Source organism: Panthera pardus, unplaced genomic scaffold (genome assembly GCF_024362965.1).
Source record: "Panthera pardus isolate Hobbes unplaced genomic scaffold, ASM2436296v1 HiC_scaffold_2, whole genome shotgun sequence".
NCBI lineage: Eukaryota > Metazoa > Chordata > Mammalia > Carnivora > Felidae > Panthera > Panthera pardus.
Genome location: NW_026526765.1, coordinates 13,999,042 through 14,020,912, shown reverse-complemented (window position 1 = coordinate 14,020,912; position 21,871 = coordinate 13,999,042). Strand labels below are relative to the sequence as shown.

The 21,871-nt window shown below is 42.2% G+C and overlaps 1 protein-coding gene across 3 annotated transcripts in view; it reads right to left on the bottom strand.

Annotated features, from left to right (window-relative positions):
* Window positions 1–6,099: 6,099 nt before the first annotated feature.
* BASP1 (brain abundant membrane attached signal protein 1) overlaps window positions 6,100–21,871 on the bottom strand; it is a 56,181-nt gene continuing 40,409 nt past the window's right edge. For all 3 annotated transcript variants that reach the window (XM_019450754.2, XM_019450755.2, XM_019450756.2), the window contains exon 2: window positions 6,100–7,690. In XM_019450754.2, coding sequence (XP_019306299.1) covers window positions 7,010–7,681 — 672 coding nt within the window. In that variant the 5' untranslated portion in view covers window positions 7,682–7,690 and the 3' untranslated portion in view covers window positions 6,100–7,009. The remainder of the gene's footprint in view (window positions 7,691–21,871) is intronic.

Genomic DNA, 21,871 nt, shown 5'->3' with positions numbered 1-21,871 from the left:
CATACTAGTCAGACTTTGGTGGCTACAGTGGGTGGTTCCGGCTGAGAGGCAGCTCTATTCTTAGATGTCTGAGCAGGAGGATGGAACTCGGTCACTGCTGCTATAGGACCTTTAGTTAGTTCTTTTAATGGGGTACACCTGTCAGGTCAAATTTCCCCAAATTGCGTAAAAGACGATTGTAATCAGATATGTCATCCTGTTTTTTTACGGTGAATCTCAAAACAGGGCTGTTTCTGTCGGTAAAGTACTAAAGCTGTGGCCTTTCCCTTTCCTTAATGAGTGTTGTTTTTTTTGTTTTTTTTTTTAAGGAGGAAGAATTTTTTTTTTTTATTTTCCTCCCCATTCTTTTTGCCAATAAAATTTTATTACAAGTGAATATATTTTCCTCAAGGTAAAAAAATAAATAAATAAATAAGATGCCTTTTTCCTTTCAGTAACAACATGATGGGGCTGGCTTTCCGGTTGTGTGACCCTTAAATACAATCTAAGCAACATGAAGGATTAATTTATTCTGTCCTAAGGCAAGTCTTTGGTGCCTATTCCAACATATTTTGTACTTCGATACATTTGTAGCTTAAAAGCCCCAAAGAGGGGCGCCTGGGTGGCCCAGTCGGTTGAGCATCCGACTTCGGCTCAGGTCATGATCTCACAGTTTGGGGGTTCGAGCCCCGCATCGGGCTCTGTGCTGACAGCTTGCTCGGAGCCTGCAGCCTGCTTCAGATTCTGTGTCTCCTTCTCGCTCTCTGCCCCTCCCCCGCTCATGCTCTGTCTGTCTCTCAAAAATAAATAAATGTTAAAAAAATTAAAAAAAAAAAAAAGCCCAAAAGACAGTGAGGCTTCCAATAATAAGCCTTTCCTACCAGGGATGGGAGCTCAGTCTTTAAAAAAAATTTTAAAAATTTATCAGAATATTTATGTAAGTGTTATAAAATAGATTTCTTTAGTTTTAAATTCTTTTAATGTTTATTTATTTATTTTTGAGAGAGACAGAGCACAAGTGGGGGAGGGACAGAGAGAGAGGGGGACAGAATCCAAAGCAGGCTCCAGGCTCTGAGCTGGCAGCACAGAGCCCAACACAGGGTTCGAGCCCACGAACTGTGAGATCATGACTTGAGCCGAAGTCGGATGCTTAACTGACTGAGCCACCCAGGCTCCCCCAAAATAGATTGCTTTTTTATGTTTTCATTTACGTTTCTACACCCACGGCTTCAGGAAAGCCTGCAGCCTAACAGGCTTTGCTTTCATTATCTGGAACTCTGACTCAGAATTAGGAAAAGATGAGAAGTTCCCCAAACAGCACTTTTATTGAGGCCCCTTTACCCACACTCTCTTAAATCCTGGGCCACCTAAGCAAAAACATATGTGAAGAGAGCAAATGAGCACATTCTCTAAATGATTCTAAATGGGTGCCCAACGCTTCATCGTTTTGTCATTTGACCATCGAACACGTTGAATTAGCTCCTGGGGGAGCTAAAACAAAAGGCTTGGATCCATTATATGAGGCCCAATTAATTTATAAATGAGTGATATTACAAGCGAACTTTCTGGACTCAGAGAGCAGCTCAGGAGAAACATAAAACCGCCCTTTACCGGGAGAAAAATGAGGAACACGTGTGATATTTGGACCTTAAAAAATATGAAGGTCAAGTGTCCATGAGATGGAGATAGATGATATTGGTGTTTGATGGATTGTTTCGGTGTGCACAGTCACACTGAGTGTTCTTTTTAAAGATTCTAGTTGTTTTTCAAAAAGATACTCTGGGAATTTACTTAAGTATGTATATGAATAGAAGAATACAGATGGAGAAAGAAAATTGCTCTTCATAAAATGAAGACTGAGAAAGACTCAGAAATGTATGAAAACAATGGTTTCGGAAGGTGGCTCAGTTGGTTGAAGGTCAGACTCGGGCTCAGGTCTTGATCTCCGGGTCTGTGAGTTCGAGCCCCGCGTCGGGCTCTGTGCTGACGGCTCAGAGCCTGGAGCCCGCTTCGGATTCTGTGTCTCCCTCTCTCTCTGCCCCTCCCCAACTCGTGCTCTGTCTCTCTCTGTCTCTCAAAAATAAATAAAGGTTAAAAAAATTTAAAAATACATAAAAAATAAAACAATGGTTTCTGGGACTTTGAGATTTCATACATTAATAAGAAAAATCTCTATCATTAAGAGGGCATGAAACATACAGGCTCAGGATAAGGAATAGTTTTTGTTGTTATCGTTGTTTTTAAACCAAAGGCATGTGTCTTCACGAAAAACTCCCTGCGTGGCCCTTTTCACTTTTCCATTAGCAGAGAGGGTAAAAGATAAAAATAAATCAATAATAATAATAATAACAATAACACCCTGGCTAAATAGCAGCCCCTGAACTAAATGCTTAAAATATTAACTACTTGGCAGGCCAAAAACAGTGTCAGCTATAAATGAAGCAAATCTTGTCTCCTTTTATGAGGATGCATATAAGAGCTCATGTGACTAATATCACAACTGGTTAGCGATAGCATTTTTTGGTATATTCTTAAAATTATCTTCTGAGCATTCAGCTTTCCATATGGAGGAAATTAGTTACAAAGTAACGATCAAAATTACCCCACGGTTACTCTCAAAAAGCAGACTAGAAATCAAAAGAATGAAGATTAACCTCATCAATTTTGAGACATTCGTCACCAAAATAGTAAATTTTACAAACAGCAAATTTTTCCCCATAATATCTGAGTCCCCACTTGACTCAAATCGGCTGTGTGTCACAGCCTTCTGTCTGTAAAGGAGTGTCCCAAAGCCAACTCTGACAGTGGACATTAAGTGGTACGTTGGGTGAAGCCTTCAATGAAGATAGGGTGTTTCATTATGCCTTGATGTTTCATGTGAGGAAGATTAAGGATTTCGGATGCCCTATGAAAACAAACTTTGCGTAGCTGCTGGCACTTCCCAACTTACCCAATTCAGGCAGCTGAATGTCTAGATCTTGCCAGCACCCAAGTTGACCACCAATCCCCTGTTGTACGCTAGACCCTGGGTCTTGACCCCACTGAAAGATAGGGGACTGTCCAAGAATGGGGAGTGGTGTTCCTGTATCATGACCATGTGTGACCTCTGCCTCAATGGGCAGTCCCAGGCTGAAGACGGTCTTCTAGGGCTGAGGCCAGGTAGGGCCACTCCGGGATGCCTGGTGCTCCCCAGCTCTTGGGATTTGGCTCCGTTCCCATCATGCAGAGTCAGTGTCAGCTACCAGATAGGACCTTCAGGGTGGAGGGACATAGCTGGTAACCTCGGACTAGTTCATTTTGGTTCCTGTGTTTCCTCTTTGCAGTATGCACATAGGTCCCCAACAGGTATTAGACCCTGGAACCCTTCGTTCTTCAGAGGAGACGCTGTACTCATGAGAGCTAGCGGGCCAAGTAGGTGGTGAGGCCCGAACAGTGCTGACTTGACTGCAAAGCACAGCCTGGGTATTGCATTCCCTTCATTTTGTATTGTTCACGAGGAGGGAACAATCTAGGTTAATCCAAATTTAACATGGATTGCCCAATTGTTCCCTTCCTGGCTGGGCCAAATACTCCCACACATACGACACTTTCTGCTGAATATCTGATTTCAGACTACATCTTAGGTTTTCTTAAGAATGGTAAAATTTAGGGGCGCCTGGGTGGCTCGGTGGGTTGAGCGGCCGACTTCAGCTCAGGTCATGATCTCGCGGTCCGTGAGTTCGAGCCCCACGTCGGGCTCTGTGCCTGTTTCAGATTCTGTGTCTCCCTCTCTATGACCCTCCCCCGTTCATGCTCTGTCTCTCTCTGTCTCAAAAATAAATAAACGTTAAAAAAAAAAAAAAAAAAAGAATGGTAAAATTTGATGTCATGAGCCATAGTTAGGTTAAAAGTCGGATTTAAATATTTTGGTGAGCACATTCATGATGGTCTTTAATTGCTTGCACACAGTTTGAGTAGAGTCAGAAAAGAGAAAAAAAAATGCATACTTGGTTCAGATTTTAATTCTTCTATACGTTACCCAACACACCTAAGTGTAAGAAAACTGAGAAAAAATGTCTCCTTAGTTTCACTTATCCCTGAACAGTGATCTATTGTAATAAACACTAATTCAGGAGGCTGATTTGATTATTCTAATCACCAAAAAACCTAGCGAATTTTTTAATTAAAAAAGGGGATGAAAAGACAGTGACTATATAACATATTGCTTCCACCGATGACATTTATCTGTAAGAAATGCACAGTATTTAATATTAGTAACCGTATAAATGTCCCCCAAGGTTCACTGAATCTGTGATCTCCCCACCACCCCCTACCAACCTGCCCCCAAGCTATTTTATATATGCCCGGACACCTTGTAACAACCTGGGCATTCCTCTGCTTTTTTTCCTACCTAAAACAGTTGCTTGGTGGTTAAGGTGTTTACGTCTTTCTTGTATGCTGTGCTCTCAAGCATTAAGAATTCAAATTCATTTCACTATAGAAACAAGAACCAAAAGTCCCCAAAGGCGATCATAGGCATGAATTGAACCCAAGAGGTATAATATTTGCCCAGTATTCGGTTTCACCATTTCTTCTTCCAGAATTATCCTCTGACAACATCTTAGGTGTGGTACACACGACAGATCACTCAGAAGTTAACTGGGGCCAATTTCTTTAACCCACAGGCACAGCACCAGGTTCGTCTGTATCTGCTGTATCACTTAAGTCTCTTTGAGAATTAATAATCCCCGTGTACTGGCCCTTCACAAGTTCCATAGAACTTTTTCTATGGTAGGGTGTGAAATCATATTTGTTACTCTGATTAATTACCACCCAATGCCACTCCTTGCCAAAACCTGTTGTTTAACTGATTCAATCATGAGAAAGCTTTTTGTGACTAGGGTTAAGTTCATTTTTAAGGGGTTTACATCTGAGATTTAGCTTCTAGAATCCAGTTGGAAAAGACCCAAATTACTACCAAGAGATTCAAGAGACAATTCCTTATTTTCTTGTGTTACAGATGGATGAGCACACTCTAAAAGTCACTGCTTCTGCCAGTTCTCCAAGCCTTTCCCCATGTACAGAATACATGGAATCAGAACAAGCTTTGGGGGAGAAATCAAGGATGAAGTTGAAGTCACATACGTTGGTGGCTATCTATCCATCCTATAACATTATTACCAGGCATATATACAAATTACTAAATATTTCCGAAGTGACAAGGGTCTTTCCTTAGAGATCATAAAGCCTTCACCCTCTTGTAGGTAACACAGGGAGACCTGGAGGTTAAGAGACTGAAAAGTCATACAAGACATTAGTGGCAAAACCAACAGAGGAATCCGGTCACCATGAACTCCTGTTCCACACTTGGCTTTCACAGAGCTGCTATCTCACTGCCTCCTCACAGCCCTTGGGTCCTCTGTCCAGGCTTTGTCATGAATATGATAAGGAAAGGGCTAAAATAATATGATCATCAGTGTTTTCACAACGTACATAATATATGATATTTTTCCATAGGATCTTCTAATTCTCTTTCCCAGCCTTCAAGATCAAGTCTGCTTACGGCTTCTTGTTTTATTCAAAAATACTTGTTCTGGGGGCACTTGGGTGGCTCTGTCAGTTGACTGTCCATCCCTTGATTTGGGCTCAGGTCACGATCTCATGGTTTGTGGGATGGAGCCCCAAGTCGTGCTCTGCACTGACAGCGTGGAGTCTGCTTGGGATTCTGTCTCTCCCTCCCTCTCCGCCCCTCCCCTGCTCATGCTCTGTCTCTCAAAATAAATAAATTTAATATATATATATAGATAAATAAACTTAATAAACTTTATATATATATATATACACACACACACACACACACACACACACACACACACATTTGTTCTAAGTAAATTAATAACACCCATGTTATAAGGTACATATCCAGAGTCACTTTTTAGTTTAGCCTCTCCAAGATAATTTAGTGACACTGATCCACCAGCTAATTTTTTAAACAGATAATGTTCACCAAAGTGAGAACATACCGCTTTATACTGCTATCCAAATACCTCCAGGAAAATGCCCAAGAGCGCGCTCTATTCTCTACTGAGGTAATAACCAAGGAGGAAGGGGCCATAAAAGAAAACCAATAGTCCTCATTACTTCTTTTTAATTGTTTAACTTTATTACTGTTGCACCATTTATACAATTACATATAATTTCAATGCATCCATTGTACATTTTTTTTGTTTTTTTTTTTATTTTTATTTTTTTTTCCATTTTCCAATGAGCGGTGTGTTGGTGCCTGTGACACAGAATGGAAGAGAAACCAGAACTGCAATGAACGCAGACTTTTTTTTTTTTTTTTTTTTTCATTTCCACTGACCAATAAACAGAACTACAGGTGCACCCAACCACGGACATGCATTAACTCGTCATGAGAAATCTAGGGAGGCTAAGTAGGATGAGAGAATGTTTGTTACTCCCAAAAATACCTGGGGAGGAAGAATGGAGTCTTGGCATCGAGATACGTGTGGACAGGCTAAGAGGGCTGTCTGAAAGTTGGCATTCATCCACAACATTAAAAAAATATCAAAATAAGAAAAGCTGTAAATCAAAAAGAAAAACACAGAAAATACTGCTTTCCGAAAGATCTGATTGCCTTGGCCTAGGCCCTGTGGGCAGAATCAAACGCATCACTCCCAACCCCCTTGCAGAAGACAAGATATTCGGATCTTAGCGGCGGAGTGCCTATGACAGCAGTTCAGGTACAAAAATTGTACTGTACTTTCAGACATTGATCTTTAAAATCCAGGACTGATTGGTAAAGTTGACTGAAGGTATATTAGATATTTCCCCACAAAAATACTATTTGGATTCTCCCCACCCCCTCCCTCCCTCGATGGGACAACATCCTTTTTTTTTTTTTCTTTAATCTTGGGCAATACATATCATTACTTCGGATTTGAAACGAGTTAGTATAGGAGAGAGAGAGAGAGACAGAGAGAGAGAGAGACACAGAGAGAGAGAGACAGGCGGTGGAAGCAGACTCGGTTTCCATAGGCTGTCCTTGTTACTCCTTGACTGCTACGGTTTGCTCGGAGCTGGCGGGCGCCTCGGCCGCCTTGACCTCGTCCGCGGGGGCTGCGGGGGCCTGGGCCTTGGCCGTGGAACTGGGTGCTTCCGTGGCTGCGGGGCTCTCCTTGGACGACGGCGCAGCCTCGGTGCTGCTGGGTTTTGAGTCTGAAGCCGGGGCCCCGTCACTTTTCGTCTCCTGCGCGGCAGGAGCTGCGGGAGCCTCAGTCTTGGTGGGTTCCCCGGCCTCCTTGCCCTTGTCGTCGGCCTTGGCCTCCGCGGGCGCCTCGGGCTCCGCGGCCTTGGGGGCGTCGCCGGCCGCGGCCGCGGCCGCGGGCTCGGGCTCGGCGGCCTTCGGGGGCTCGGGCTTGCCCTCGGCCGCCGCCTCCGTCTGCTCGGGCTCCGCCTTCGGGGCGTCTTCCTTGGCCGCGGCCGTGTCTTTGTCGCCTTCCTTGTCTTCAGGCTTGCCGGCCGCGTCCTGGCCATCCTTGTCCGGCTTCTCCTCCTTGCCCTCCTTCACCTCTGTGGTCTCGGCGGCCGCCTGGGCCTCGTTCTCCTTCGGGGTTCCCTCCTCTTCGGTGCCTGCACCCTCGGCCTTCTTGTCTTTGTCCTTGGCCTTCTCATCATTCACATTGTACCCCTTCTTCTTCTTGCTCAGCTTGCCTCCCATCTTGGAGTTCTGTAACACAGCACAACACGACACAACACAGAAGCGTTACTGGTGGCTCCTGAGGGAATGGCTTTGCGCACCTCCCCACCCCTGACCTGGCGGGCTGAAATCCTAACCCCGCGCCCTGAGACGATGGCACCAGGAGGTGGGGCTTCTGCGAGGCGATTAGGACCCGAAGGTGGGGCCCTCGCGGGTGGGACTGCAGACGGGACCCCCACGTGGTTCCCCAGCCTTTTCCCCACGTGAGGAGCAGCCAGGGGACCAATCACGACCAGTCAGAAGCGGGCTTTCCCTTCACCACACCTGCCTGCACCCCCGCCTGGGACTTCCCAGCCTGCACAACTCTGAGAAAGAACCTTCTATTTACGAGCCACCGGGTCTGACTGTTTAGCAGCCAGCATGGACCAAGATGCTTCTCAGTAGGAAAAGTAAAAGAAGCTTCCGTTTACAAAGGAAACAGCTCCGGACGCTACTGAACTGTGCACTTTATTCCTTCTTAAGTTTATTTATTTATTTTGAGAGAGACAGTGAAAGCGTGAGCAGTGGAGGGGCAGAGAGAGAGGGAGAGGGAAAATCCCTCCCCGTCAGGGCAGAGCCCAGCCCCGTCTGGAGGTTACGCACAAACCATGAGATCGTGACCTGAGCCAGATGAAGAGTCCCACACTTAACCGCCTGAGCCCTCCCCCCCCAAGAGCCCCAGAACTGTACCCTTTATGACAGGTTACTGCAGTCAATTTCATATTTTGCCACAGTTAAAAATGACAAAAAAGTGAATCTGAAAAAGAGCCCAGTTAGAGAGTGTCTGGTTGCAGCAAGTAGAGGAAATAATAAACCGAGATCAAAGAATCCGTGATGAAACGCTAAGCGTGTCCATCGAAAAGAGAAGGGGCGCAGTATTTGTTTCTTGTCTGCTTTCCGACGTCCAACGCAAACACTAGTGAACGCTTGTGTACAAAATGGCAGAGGCAGCCAATTTATCTTATTTTAATTTGTTTCTAACGTGTATTTATCATTGAGAGACAGACACAGAATCGGAAGCAGGCTCCAGGCTCTGAGCTGGCAGCACAGAGCCGGACCTGGGGCTCGAACTCCAGCTCACAAACCGGGAGATCGTGACCTGAGCCGAAGTCCGACCCTTAACCGACTGAACCCCCCGGGCGCCCCCAGAGGCAGCGGTTTTAGATCCATAGTGCAGCCCGGAAGAGGCTCCATAATCTTAAAATACTTGCCAGAGAAATGGCACAGCTGTAATCAAGCACAAATGACAAATTCCTAGAAAAGAATCTCAAACTACCAACTCTTCTCCAACGAAGCTATTCAGCTACATGCTCATATCGGCACACACATCTCCAAAGACAAGCAGCATGTGGCCTTTCTGATTATCGAGCGGGACCGGTTAAAGGAAAACTACCACCCAAGAAATGAAAAGCCTACGTAGTGTCTCTAATTATATTTGCTTTGTCAGTTGTTCCAGACTTGTATTCATTGCTTTTCCAGGTATTTTTGGCTTACATACTTCCATAGCAATATGAAAATGGCCTTCATTATCAATCATCATAATCAATAACCTGATTAGAATTCCAACTAACTCAATGGTCATTAACAGGCTTTTTCACTCCGAGTGAAGTCCCCAACTTCCTAGGGGCTTTTGATTCTGGCCTCAGAAGCTGTGATTGTATTTGAACCCTCAATTTTTCTTCCGTAGTACGAAAGCAAATCCAAATAAATAATAAATTATAAATGTATAAATAAATTCAGTCTAGAACCATTGCCAGAAATAAGCGGGCATGCTATTTTTTTTTCAAGTGCATGTTTATGCCATCATATATCAGTGGGAACCCACTGACCTGTTGCTCTTTAGAGGAAATTTGGTTGCTTTTCCTTGATGAAGCATGGAAAAGATTGAATGTACATGTATTCTTCAGTCCTCACCATTAAGAAAAGTCCAGGAGAGAGAAGGCCTTGCCCTGGGCACCAGCGGAGGCAGAATTAGAACATTCTTGTTGCCCAGTCACCTTTTTTTTTTTTTTTTTTGTCACTGATGTCATCCATTTAGAACAGAAAATTTTATTCCTTACACTTCTTGGAATCGTAATTCATGACCGTGAAATAATCTACATTTATCTTATTTCAAAGCAGGGTGTTGGGTAGGAGAGTGCTATGCTTTGGTCAAAATTCGTCTCTGTCTGCTCATTTCCACTCTATATGTGAATTTCCTGTCTGGAATGCATTTAATGGTTGAAGGAGGGAAAAAGCAATAAGCTGAAAGATGACTAAAATAATGTTCCTAGTCTGAAGGAAGGCCTTTATTATGTTATGAAAGAAAGAATTTATCTTATGTAGCTTTAAAAAAAAAAAAAAGAATGGCTTTTGGTCATGATCCACTTCGGATATCCAATGGGATCTATTTGACTTAATTTTTGGTTATTTCTCCCTCAGAAGTGGGGGCAAACATATAGGGTAAAAATACAATTAAACCCACTCTAATCTCCTAAACAACCACAAAGCAATAAGTGAAAACATAAAGAGATAAGTTGGACTAGTGTCTTAAGTTGTCGTTTACAACTCTTTCATTGAGTTCTCAATTAGCCAGTATGCAGGAATGTCAAAATAATTTCAGCTCTGATATTTCAAGATCTATTCTGGTTCATTAGGTTAGAGCTAAGAAACGGAAAACCTGACAGGCCTGCCTTTTCTATATATTCTCCAATTCTATCATAGAAACCTATACGCCAATTTAGAAGTCACGGAATAGAAGACAGAGTGGAAATGTGGTGTGCATTCTGCACATAACATAGGGGTGCCTCTTTTTGACATACACAGCATGAAATTCTATATAGCTATCCCCAGAGGCTTAAAGCTATGTTGGTCTACAAACCTAAAATCTGTGTTACTAAAATTGGTTTTCTGAAACACAGGGCCACTTTCTATTCTTTAAACCCAGCTGTGATTCATTTCTGGGCAGGAAATGAATGTACATAATCAAGTTGTAAGAAAGTCTCCAACCCTATTTGTTTTTCAAACACAAAGTTAATAAATGCCCCTACATTTTGCTAATTTTCTTACATTAGTTATAGTGGGGTATCAGAGGGAGGCTTATAGAATCCACCAGAACCCTGGAAAAGCAGGGAAGTCTGGTTATTTCCCAAGACCACAGGGGTGAAAACCTTGCATATGCCGAGGGGTAAATTAAAATTACAGTTTAAAATCTAACCGTTTCCTGCGTGTCGAGCACAATCCTAATCCTAAACACATTACGAGATTATTTTATTTAACCTTCTCAATAGTACCACAATGTAGTAAGTATACCATTAGTATCCTCTTACCCATATGGAAATTCTAACTAACGGAGGTCATGGGGCAGGACTAGAAGCAAAAGCCAAATCCAGCATGTAAGGTGAGAAGGCACCATCCAAGAGGTCAGAGGGAAGTTCATGAGCAAGCTTCTCACAGGACAGAGCTCATCTCAGGAATGTTACCCACCCTGGGTCACAAGGTTGGTGCCGACGTGGGGTGACTCAGAACTCAAGATGTTGTCAAGATAATGATGAAATTCTGAACTTCAGATACTCTCTGCCCATAAACTTTTCATCACCCCATTTGTCAGTGGGGCTTTGTATCAGTATCCTTAAAAAAATAAGGAGAGCAGTGGGTATGCGTTTTAATTACTTCTCTCATAGTTTTCATTCTAATTTTGAGAGAAATCAGTTGCTGTAGCAAGTTGTGAGTTGAAACATCTAAGCTATAAAAAAAAAAAAAAAGCAGTTAAAATCACAAATCAGCAGCAAATAATCCCCCTTGGAAATGATTTAAACCTCAATCTGAGCTACGGTGAAGGCTAAGCCTACCTTTGCATTTCTCCACATCTGGAACATTCACTAGCCATTAAAAACTCAGACCAATGCTGATGCACTGAACTGACCTCATAGTGTGGATACAATAACCAGACACTTAAGTTGATCTCTTACCAGAGTTGTCCTTTAAAATTACAAGACAATTCGATGTCACCGGGGCCAAAACTACACGCTAACGGCTTCAACGTGGCATAGAAAATAACTAGCGGCCAACAACAACCGAAGAGACTGCACTGTGTTAAATCTGGAAAATCCTGTACAAGAATTATTTCACGGAGTGCCCGCATGTTGCGTCATGGGTGACTCCTAAGATGTTGCTAATGAATCCCAACTCCTCAGCACACCTGCCCTGAATCCTTGCAAGTCACTTAACCTCATTGTCCTTCCATTTCCTCTACAGAAAAAAAAAAAAACAAAAACAAAAACGTCAACCTTCGGGGAATTTCGTGTGAAGCATCGGTATAACGTTTGACATTTCATGGGCCTGCAAGAAACGTTAAATTCCCTTCCCCGTCATTTAATTTTGCGATTCCTAGCTAGGTCTGTGCTTGTAAACCCCACGAGAACAGTAGAACATGGGCTCCACACACACAGGCACAGTAATCAAAAGACGATTTAACAATATTTTGAAACGTCACCAAGAAGATTTTTGGGACGTGCGTTTCAAGCTTGCTCTTGCCGACCGGGTGGATGCGGAAAAGAAGTTGGTGCACCTGTCTCTTGTCATCATGCTGCTGAGAGTAAATTTGTCTACTCTTTGGATGTGAATGTTCTATGCACTTAAGATTCTCAAGAGGTTACAAGTCTTTTTAAAAACATCAACAGTCTGTGATAGCAAGAAACTATTTTCTAGACAGAAGTAAAAATTATAGACCGGTCACCAAATCTAATGACTCGTAATTTGAGCTGGGTACCAGAGCGACCACGGAAGAAATATTATTTCATCTTCCTACCATCTATTCATCATTTGTTCCAAGGAAACAAGGGAAAATTCCGTTTCGGTCATCGGGATGAAGGCAGACCCCAAATTCTGCAGTTAAAATTCATTTATTGCCTATAATACACGTGGAAGGCCAAAAACCTGATCGACGCCTTAGCGCAGCTAATAAGCTAAACAAATTGCTTAGGAGGGAAGGTCACACTGTCAAATGCCCCCCTTTTTCCCAGCATTCTGTGGAGGACTTTTTTTCTTTTACCAAGTACCAACACTTTCATACTTTTAAGGTCCTAACATGGTGTTTGAAATCTCCCACAGCTGTCCTGTGACTTACTCCCCAATAAAAGCAAACCTCTCTCTAGTTAATTAATCCCACGTGGCTATAAACAAATATTCCAGAGAATTCAAGTTCTGCTTGTTGGTGAAAAGAGGAGAGAAAGGGTCACTCTAGCACGGTTCGCTGATCAAAGCAACTGACACGTTTCTTTGTTGGCAGCTAATGACTTTTCCTAATAAATGACCGTGTATACTCACGAACTTCCATGAAAATTCCAAAGGTGTGTTTCTCTAACGTCTTCAAGCGGATGAAGGCACGTGAAAGAACAACTCCCTAGCTAGGCAGGCAAGGTAAGATGATGGGTTCAGGCCTCAGAAATAGGTACATGAAGTAAAGTAATAAATGGCCTAAAAATTAGATTGTAATTCTTTCTCCAAACATCCTGTTGAATCTTGAAGCTGACAAGCCCTTTTTTTATATAAAACAAAATCCTGCTTACGAGCTCATGTTCAACTATGAAGTTGAAGACTATACATATCTATAAAGAAAAGAAATGTGACCCCATATATCGCCACTATAGCAAACCTTAAAAAAATGATTCTGACTCTTGACAGCTTAAATTTTACATAAAAAAAAAAAAAATTTGTTTGGGGGATTAAGGGCAAGAAATAATTTGAAAGGTTATGTTGTAGTCAACATACTCTAATAGAGATGATCTCCCCTACAAGGTTCTCCCAAGTCTTTGTTCCTTTCACTCCAGAGAGCCTATCAGGGAACGTGGAAGATGCTTCTTAGCCATTCAAATCACCTAAGTCATGTTTATTTTGTACACACAACCCTCAGGGCACACCGGGTCAAAATCACCTCTGTACAGAGCTGAATTATCACTTAATTTCATTAAGTAACAATTCTTACAAACGCTAATATGATCAGCGCGTCCAGAACTTTCCTGATGGGCACTCACATTTTTTTCTTACCTTAAAACAAACCAGTCTACCATCAGCATAGCCTCCTAGCCTCCTGAGTTAAAATCTGGTCTTTCATTTTGAGACAATGAAGGCAGAAGGGCTGAGGACAAAATGTCACTTAGAAAAAGGTTAAGTAAGTTATAAATCTTTTAAGACGCGTCAAAAACAAGCCCCCTCGCACTCAGTATGAAAGTTTGCTAAAAATGGCAAGCACGCAGAGTGCTGGTCCCAGCTGTCAATAATTTGCTTAAGAGTCTGAGCAAATCACCTTCCCCTCTGGGTCTCAAATTTCCTATTCAGTAAAATGAAGATATTTAAAGTTCGTGCTCTTGGTGGGGAAGGTGGAAATGTGTGCATATATTTTATGAAGGCTTGTGACACTAACAAAATGCTATGTGTGTGAAAAATGGGTTATGATCAGTGCTATGGTCGGAATGCTTGTGTCCTCCCCCAAATTCGTAAGGTGAAAGCTCATCTCTGAGGTGACAGTATTAGGAAGCAGGACCTTTGGGAGGTCCTGGGCATGGAGCCTTCATGAATGGAATAGGTGCCCTTATAAGAGACCCCACAGAGCGCTTCAGCCCCTCCCACCGCGTGAGGACAGAGGAAGAAGTCGGCACTAGGCCCCAGAGCCCAATTATGCTACACCCTGACCTTGGAATTTTATTGCCTCCAGGGCCGTGAGAAATAAATTCCTGTTGTTTATAAGTCAGCCAGTCTATGATACTTTCTTATAGCAGCTTGAACAGATGAAAGCCATCAGTAAAGCTCTATATTCCTGCTAATTATTATCATAAAAACTTACACACCACCTTGCACCCTGAAGACTGACATCCAGTTGGTTTCCTGCTATACTTGGATTTCTTTGTAGATATAATTAATGTACGATAAATGTTCAGTACCTTCAACACACGTGAAACTTGTTAAAAGTTAGAAATAAAAACTTACAAACCAACATCCAAGTATTGACCAAAAACCATTTTCTGATGTTTTCAATTACACTTAGGATATGTTTTCAGAATAATGCGTCAGCTCCGTTAAGTAATGAGTGGGGGCAGAACTGAACCCTGAAAACACTTCGGATGAAGACGTAACTGTCAGAAAAATTACGCTTCGTTAGTTTTGCTCATGCGGAACTATTTCATCGCGTTGTGTTTATAGAAGACGCTCAGTTGTTTCCCTTGACCTACTTTTGATGGGTCATCTACCAACCCTTGGTGGTCCTGCTGGCCAAGACGTGCCCTATGCCAAACTCTAAGAAGAAGCACTTCCTAGAAACAATCAAACGCTAACCATCTCCCCTTTTATGCAATGCTAAGAATATTTTAAAACTATCTTTTCAATAGAATTTAAGTCAATCTATGGAAGATCCATCACAGGCCCCTGACGCTAACATGACTTGCAGTTGAGTGTTGGTTGAGGAAAACCATGTGGGAAGACTTCTCAGGTTCAATTTGCTAGAACAATATATCCACCTAAAACTCAAAAGCAAAAGTCAGTGACTTAAATAGAACAATAGTGACATCGAAGGATTACTAAGCCTCAGAAGCCAAATTAAAACAATTTCCTTGTCCCATCCTATATCCTGTGAGAATCATTTAAATATATAAGTCAAGGGCTCCTGGCTGGCTCAGTTGGTAGAGCATGGGACTCTTGATCTCAGGGTCTCGAGTTCAAGTCCCATGATGGGTATAGAGTTTACTTAAATAAATTATATATATATAATATAATATATGTATATATTATATATATATTATATATGTGATAATAATATATTATGTATATTAAATTTATAGAAATATACATATATATTTAAATTCAGTTAGTTATGGAAGACTATTTAAGTAACCAGTTTCCTGCATATAAAAAAAAGCATTTATAAAACAGAAACTTGCACCAGGTGGAAATTATTCTCTTGCCACCACCATGGGGAAAAAAAGTAACTTGAATTTTATGGAAAAGGGTAGAATTCTTGAGACACAATAAATATTAAGATAGTCCAGTACCACAAAAGTGGTCTGAATATTGCTAAAGTTGAAGGTTGTAGCTGAGGACTCATTCTCTTTTCCTTCAGACTTGAGAAGTCTGAAGAGCTTAACACACACTTACAATCACTTACACCACTTACTTTGGGTAGAACCATTTTTGTTTTGTGTTTGAGCACAGAAATATGGGATATTTCTTTCAAGGAAAAAAAATTCAATTTGTTTATAAAGGTCTGTATTTTTTCTGAATTTTCTTATGTGTTCAGAACCTCATTAAACAGTTTTATCTAAGAAATCTCTCATGAATTTTTTTTTTATTTTTTTAATGTTTTTATTATTATTTTTTTTTTTTTGAGACACAGAGAGACAGAGCATGCGCAGGGGAGGGGCAGAGCGAGAGGGAGACAGAATCGGAAGCAGGCTCCAGGCTCTGAGCTGTCAGCACGGATCCCGACACGGGGCTCGAACTCACGGACTGTGAGATCATGACCTGAGCCGAAGTCGGACGCTTAACCGACTGAGCGCCCCAGGCGCCCCAGGTGTTGTTTTGTTTTGTTTTACTTTTTTAGTCAAGCAGGAATTCATTTCTACATTTATTGTCAGGGACAAATGACACAAAACAAAATTAGGACGGACGCATCAACTTTTTACAAAGCTACAGAAAGCAACATTTTACAAGACTTTGTTGGGAGTTTGTAAGTTGAGAAAGAGTTCAGGCCAGTTACAGGTTTTAAATGCCAACTTTGCTTTGGGAGGTCATGGTCAGCACGAGGTCATGGTGACTTGAAAACAGTAAGGGCAAAGATTCACCATGTTCACATAAAAGAGAGAGCAAGGGCAAGAGTGAGGAGAATGAGATCAGAGAGGAAGTTTCTTATTTTGAATCAAGTCTCTCCGCCCTCGCTCTACCACTTCTGAAAATCTACTCCTCCATCGGATCCAATCTTTATCTGCATCTTTTTTACTCATGGAAACCGCAGCCAGCTTTTCTAGCAAGATACCTTCCGGGCACCCAAGAATGAGAGTATCTAGCTGTGTAAGGTTTCTACCTGGACTCCACGGTGAGTGGCATTTTGAATCAGGGAGCCCATGAAAATAGTTTCTCTGTTCTCCAATGCTCAGAAAGGGGCTCAGTTTGGGTGCGTGGAGCCCTTGAGCTGATTTGCTGCTCAGTCCTCCCCATAGACAGAAGACATTCTCCCTCTTCTAGAACTGAGGCTCTCAAATCCTCTGGCTCCTACCACGCGAAAACACAGGCCCTGACCCCCTGCCTTTGGTTTTAGTAAAAAAAAAAAACAACAAAAAACTAGCAATGTTTTAAAACATAGGAAGGCACAGCCCTAGTTACCTGGATAGAATCTAATCGATATTTTCGCCATTATGGAAGTTGTTCCTATAGTCACCGTAGGGTTTCTGGGAGCTCTCATTTACCCTTTCCTTTCTTCAGACCCTGAACTAAAACACTTACTAAAGAGTCTGGTTGGGAGCAGATGAGAGAGGAAAGGAGAAATGTTGGATCACAAGGGGTTCTGAGTAAGAGAAGCAAAGAAGCACTGTCACGACCGACTTTGAGATTTCAGTCCTTTGAGGCCACCGATTGTCGCTCGTCCCCCACTCCCTCCAAATAGCTTTCAAGAACCCGTCTGCATCTTGGTAGCGAGCAAAATTACTGGCCATTAAGTATTAGTATTTATCTTAGCCCACGTATTGAATTTTCGATGTCTCGATTTGCACAGGGCCGCCCCTTACAATTGTCGAATCTTCGTTTCAGTAATCCTCGGTTGGTCAGTATCCATTAGCGTCGCCCCAGTCTTTGGAACAAAACTGCAAGCCCCAGTTACAGCAGTGTCGCTCTTCAGAAAATGCAGCCTTGCATAATGACATAGTTTCCGGGCATTCGCTACCCCCAAACCCCGGGGGATTACATGCACTGTGTTCTCTCTCCAACCACTACATACTCCACAATGTCACCCACTTGCATTTCTTACTAATATGTTCGCGTTTGTGTCACTACGTCAGTGAACACCACCACAAGTCTGTGACAGGGAAAATCACTGGTATACTTAACTGGTATATACAACCAGACCACACCAAACCAAAAAAAAAAAAAAAAGACTAATATAGAATTTCTCCCATATGATCTAAAAGTGACTATATTTACAACTTCACATGCTATTCCTATTTATGTCTTCTTTCTCTGTGCTAATAATATCTAGGCACCTCCTATACAAGACGTACAAAGGTCCCATCCATTGCCAAGATTTTTATTCTGAAAATGCAAATCTGGATTAATTAACCATTTCATCTCCAACCAGGAGAACCGAGTTTTTTTTTTTGTTGTTTTGGTTTTTTTTAATTTTTTTTTTTTAACGTTTATTTATTTTTGAGACAGAGAGAGACAGAGCATGAATGGGGGAGGGTCAGAGAGAGGGAGACACAGAATCTGAAACAGGCTCCGGGCTCTGAGCTGTCAGCACAGGGGCCCGATGCGGGGCTCGAACTCAGGGACCGCGAGATCGTGACCTGAGCCGAAGTCGGCGCTCAACCGACTGAGCCACCCAGGCACTCCGAGAACCGAGTTTTTAAGGATGACATCAACCAGATTACAATGAGGATGACTCCACGCAGGTAGCAAAACGCAACACGAATGAATATGCCACGGCAGGTGTCACAGGCTGGGGCGTTATTCCCGGTTTGATTGCTGCTTCATGATATGATCAAGACCAAGTAGAGTCTCCTTTTGATTCCGTTTCCATTTCAGAATCAGAAGAAAATACATCTGCTTCACACAAATGCTGAGAACGAATCAGTGCTTCCTGCCACGGTTAAATGTGTGGCCAGAGTATATTAACGGTACTCTTGAACAAGTAATTATCACTCTGAATTCAGGGCTGCAAAGCTCCCACAGGTTTATAAGCAACGCAATCCATGATTGATTTTAAGGTAACCTGCAAAGTTAGAACTCATGAATTGTATCTGCAGACAAACTCTTCACCAGACCAACTGGGTTTATAATTACTGTGGCCTAAAAAAATATCCAAGTTACTGGTTAGCTGAAGCAAATATTAGGGTAAGAGAAAAGGGGGCGAAATTACCTTTAAGAAAGAATTTACAAGAGCACCGGGGTGGCTTAGTCGGTTAAGCATCAAGATTCCATGATTTCAGCTCAGGTCATGATCTCCCTGTTCCAGAAGGGGCCTCACACTGGGGCAGAGCCTGCTTGGGATTCTCTCTCCCTCCCTCCCTCCCCACTGCTCATGTGTGTGTGTGCTCTCTCTCTCTCTCAAAATAAATAAACAAACATTAAAGAAAAAGAATTTATAAAGAATGAAGAAACACGACATATTCAAAAACTATATTCGATAAGAACAGATATGCCCCAATATGCAGTGGGGCGCCTGGGTGGCTCAGTTGGTTGAGCATCCGACTTTGGCTCAGGTCATGATCTCCCAGTTCATGGGTTCAAGCCTCGCATGGGGCTCTCTGCTGTCAGCACAGGGCCCGCTTCGGATCTTCTGTCCCCGCCTCTCTCTGCCCCTCCCCTGCTCACACTTTCTCTCTCAAAAATAAATAAAACATTAACAAAAAAAAAAAAACTTAAAAAAGAATCCAACATGCAGAGTGGCCTCGAGAACTTCAAATGTTCAGAAATTATTCTAGAAGAGACAATCTTAATAAGAAAAGAACTGTTTTGAGGTGGGTTCAAGTAGGAGCCATGCACAGAGATAAGTGAACCAAAAAACCTCCTCTCGTCTAGCAGGAGAGAGACGACATACAGAGACAATTAAAATGAGAGTAAGCTAAGTGTTACAAGAGGGTGAAAAACCATACTTTTCCCAGAAGAGATAACCTTTAGTTGGAGTAAGGGTATCAGGAAAGTTTGATAGAGGAGATGGGGTCTGAGATGGTAGAAATATCAAAAGTATTTATACACATAGTACTTAGTCTTACTGTATATTGACTCATTAACGGTCTCATCAATCCTATGGAGAAAGAATTATTATTACTACCCCCACTTTGCCCTGAGGAAACCAAGGCGTGTTGTGGGTCAATAGCTCACCTAAGATCGTACAACTATTCCTCTGGAGGTGTTGGTGTGAACCCAAGCACGCCGGCACTTACATGAGGTCTCGACTGTCATGATAACCTCCCCAGACAGATAGCTACACTATCTATAGATGAAGACAGGAAAGCAGAAAGTCCAGTTAAGATTGTAAGAAAACCCTCTTGACATTGAGGAGACAGGTGAGGATGTATTTACCTGGAGAGAGGGATGATGGAATATAAATCTATAAGGCTGTCTAATAGAATGTTTGTACTCAAATGGCAGAAAGTAGGAAAGCAGCTCTTAGAGGAGTCGCAAAGGGGAAAAAAGTATACGTCTCAGAAGGCGAAGGAAGAGAGGGTTTCAGGAAGCAGTTTGGCGGGTCTGCATGCTGCTGCAAAAAGGCCAAGAGGGAAATTGTGTGACTCGATCTGGGGATAAGTTGCCCACTACTGACTCTGGAGTGACTCGGGTGGAGGAATGAAGATACAGGTCTCTCAGGAAGGGCTCACAGAGCGTAAGAGGAGCCAGGAGAGATATCCACAACGGTCAACAGAAAAGAGCGTTGCTACAGTAAAGGCAAAAGCCAAGACGAGAACTTGGAATGTTGTCAAGACAGAGTTTGTAAGGGTTTGGAAGAAGAGAAAATACATATGGGAAGAGAGGAAGAGACAAAGAAGGAAGAAAGAAATGAAAGGAGAAACAGGAAGGAGAAATCACTGATTATTCAAGGTTCCGGAAGACTCGCTCAGAAAGTAAGTCAAAATTGGGCTTGGTAAAGCTTACTTACTATACAGATGGGGAGGGAGAGAAAGGAGTGAGGGCAAGTCCAAGGCCAGTGGCGTGCCCAGACTCAGCATCCACATCCCTCTCTTTCAAGTGAATACGGTCAACTCCGACTTATTCCGGAACAAAGATTCACTACGATCTCAACAGGATCTCTCTGAAGGGCATGTTAACTCATGAGCATTTGAAATAGTTGTTTACCTTTTAGTATTCTAGGTCTTTATTTTTCTAGTTATTTACCGTATCACTTAGCTTCTTTCATATTACAACACTTAGGATTTCTCAAGCACACAGAGAAAAAAGGACAACCATTTCATCAATTAAAGTGTTAGAGGATGAACACAGTGACCAATAAACCTGGAGAGGTCTTATCGGAAAACAATTTGATGTGCACAAGTTAAAGCAAATAGGTTCATCACATTATATATAAAAGGCTTGGAAATAAGGGAAGGCACATTTGGTCTCTAGACCCTTATTCTCAATGTAAATATAAAAAGGGCATTCAGTCTTAAGAACTACTTTGCTACACTTATTCTTTCCTGATCATGCAATCTGGTCTTGGTCTTTAATAAGCCATCCATCTGTATGATCCTTGCTTAGCCCTTGTATATTCTGTTGTATTGTGCAGGGAGCTTTAACAGTAACACAGCGCTAGTCTTACTGGAGCATTGACCTAAAGCCCTTCTTCAAATTTCTTCAACACGTATCTGAAAACTCAAGAACAAAGGTTTTGTTTCACGGTTGTGAATCCACGATGGGTGCTCCATAAACAAGGCAGACTTACTCCACACTGAGAAATGCAATTTTCAAATTATAAACTTATAAAATGAAAGAACCAGGAGTATAAATTTGGCTACATAAGCTCAGCTTTTCCACAGCGGTAGAAATAAGTATGCTAAATTACAACTGAAATCCCCATTCCATTAAATGAGACATGGCCAAGTTCCAGAGATCATCCACGGTGGCGAATTCTACAGCATTAGGGCCCATCACGTAATTAAGAGGAGGACGCACAAATCACTGCGAGACTTTTGAAGTTACTAAATGCATATTGTGGAAACCAATTTTTCAAAGTATATCTCCAGTTGACTCTACAACTTTTAACCATACAACTGAATTTATGTGCTGCTATAAATATGACAGAGGACATTAAGCATGGCTTTGAATAGGAGGTTGACCGAATGCAGACCTTATGCAGAGGGTTTTTTTTTTTTTCCCCTCCCGTTTAAAACATCCTGCCACACACAGCAGACCATCAGAAAACATGTATTATTCATTCTCGTCAATAGCCTAATATGCTTTCCTTCAGAGTCTGCTGTGCATTTGCATCATTATTTA